The 1,157-nt window shown below is 51.4% G+C and overlaps 1 protein-coding gene across 1 annotated transcript in view; it reads right to left on the reverse strand.

Annotated features, from left to right (window-relative positions):
* The window catches only part of LOC103398805 (fibroblast growth factor receptor 1-A-like), a 34,362-nt gene that overhangs the window by 11,272 nt on the left and 21,933 nt on the right, over window positions 1–1,157 (reverse strand). Inside the window, exon 8 of the mRNA XM_025053820.1 lies at window positions 582–824. Within this exon, the coding sequence (XP_024909588.1) occupies window positions 582–824 (243 nt within the window). The remainder of the gene's footprint in view (window positions 1–581; window positions 825–1,157) is intronic.

Below are 1,157 nucleotides of genomic sequence, written 5' to 3' on the forward strand. Positions count from 1 at the left end.
CATGATACCAGGTGACTATGATACCAGGTGACCATGACACCAGGTGACCATGATACCAGGTGACCATGATACCAGGTGATCATGATACCAGGTGACTATGATACCAGGTGACCACGGCTACGTGTCGTCTGTGGAGCAAGTTAAAGAAAAAAAAAATTCCGATCTTTCGACCAAACAAACGTCAACACCAACAGAGGAGCAGCGAGAGATCCAGACGCGACCGAACGATCGCAGACGCCAAACAAACATCGCACTCTTCCTCTGAGATCTGATCGGTCGTCGGCTCAATAAAAATCATCGCAAAATTTGGAAAAAAATTTCTTCCCACCCATCTTATTACGACATTCCCGATCAACCAGCTAACACTAAAGCAGAGCCTTTCGCCTTGCGAGTTTTCGGGTTCCGATTTAAGAGACTAGCCTAGATCTGGAGTCCATTTTGTTTTTCGGAATTCTTACCCGCCGACTTTTTAATCAATCCCGGTTTGTTTGGCGAACTGCGACGTCCGGGTTAGCGAAGATCTCAAGACAGGAAGTGGCCGGCAACCCCGACCCTCCTCCGCCTTCTTTTCCCGTTTATCAAATAAAAGTCCAAGAGCCTTTTATTGCGATAATGCGAGGTCGGAAGTCGAGGTCGGGGAGGTCGGACGATAGACAGGAAGTGACAGAACTACTGGTACCTTCGTACACGATCAACCATGCAGAGTGATGCGAGAACCCGATAGAATTCCCTGCCAAGCAGGTATACTCCCCCGAGTCTTCGAAAGACACGTTCCTCAGTTGGAGGACTTCCATTTCCTTGTCGGTGGTGTTAAGGCCAGCGGTCTAGGAAATGATAGAAGAAGAAGAAGAAGAGGAAGAAGAAGAAGAAGACCCAACAACAGGCCCAGGAAGGGGAGGGGGGAGGAAGGACGAAGGAAGGTAGAAGGAAGGGAAGGGAACCAACCATGAGTAACAGAAAAAGAGAGATTTTTCCGCGTTCTCCTCCATCGTCCGACACCACCTGCACCAGAGGAAGCCCCGCCCCGCCCGGCCCCACCCTGCGCCACCCTGCGCCGGAGGACTCTGCCCCCTAGTGGTAGAGCCCCACCCTCCCCCACCTCAGTATCTGTTATTGGTTAAACCCGAAACCCCTGCGCACCCGGACACCTGGTCAAC

This window comes from Cynoglossus semilaevis, unplaced genomic scaffold, assembly GCF_000523025.1.
Source record: "Cynoglossus semilaevis isolate Cse_v1.0 unplaced genomic scaffold, Cse_v1.0 scaffold19, whole genome shotgun sequence".
NCBI lineage: Eukaryota > Metazoa > Chordata > Actinopteri > Pleuronectiformes > Cynoglossidae > Cynoglossus > Cynoglossus semilaevis.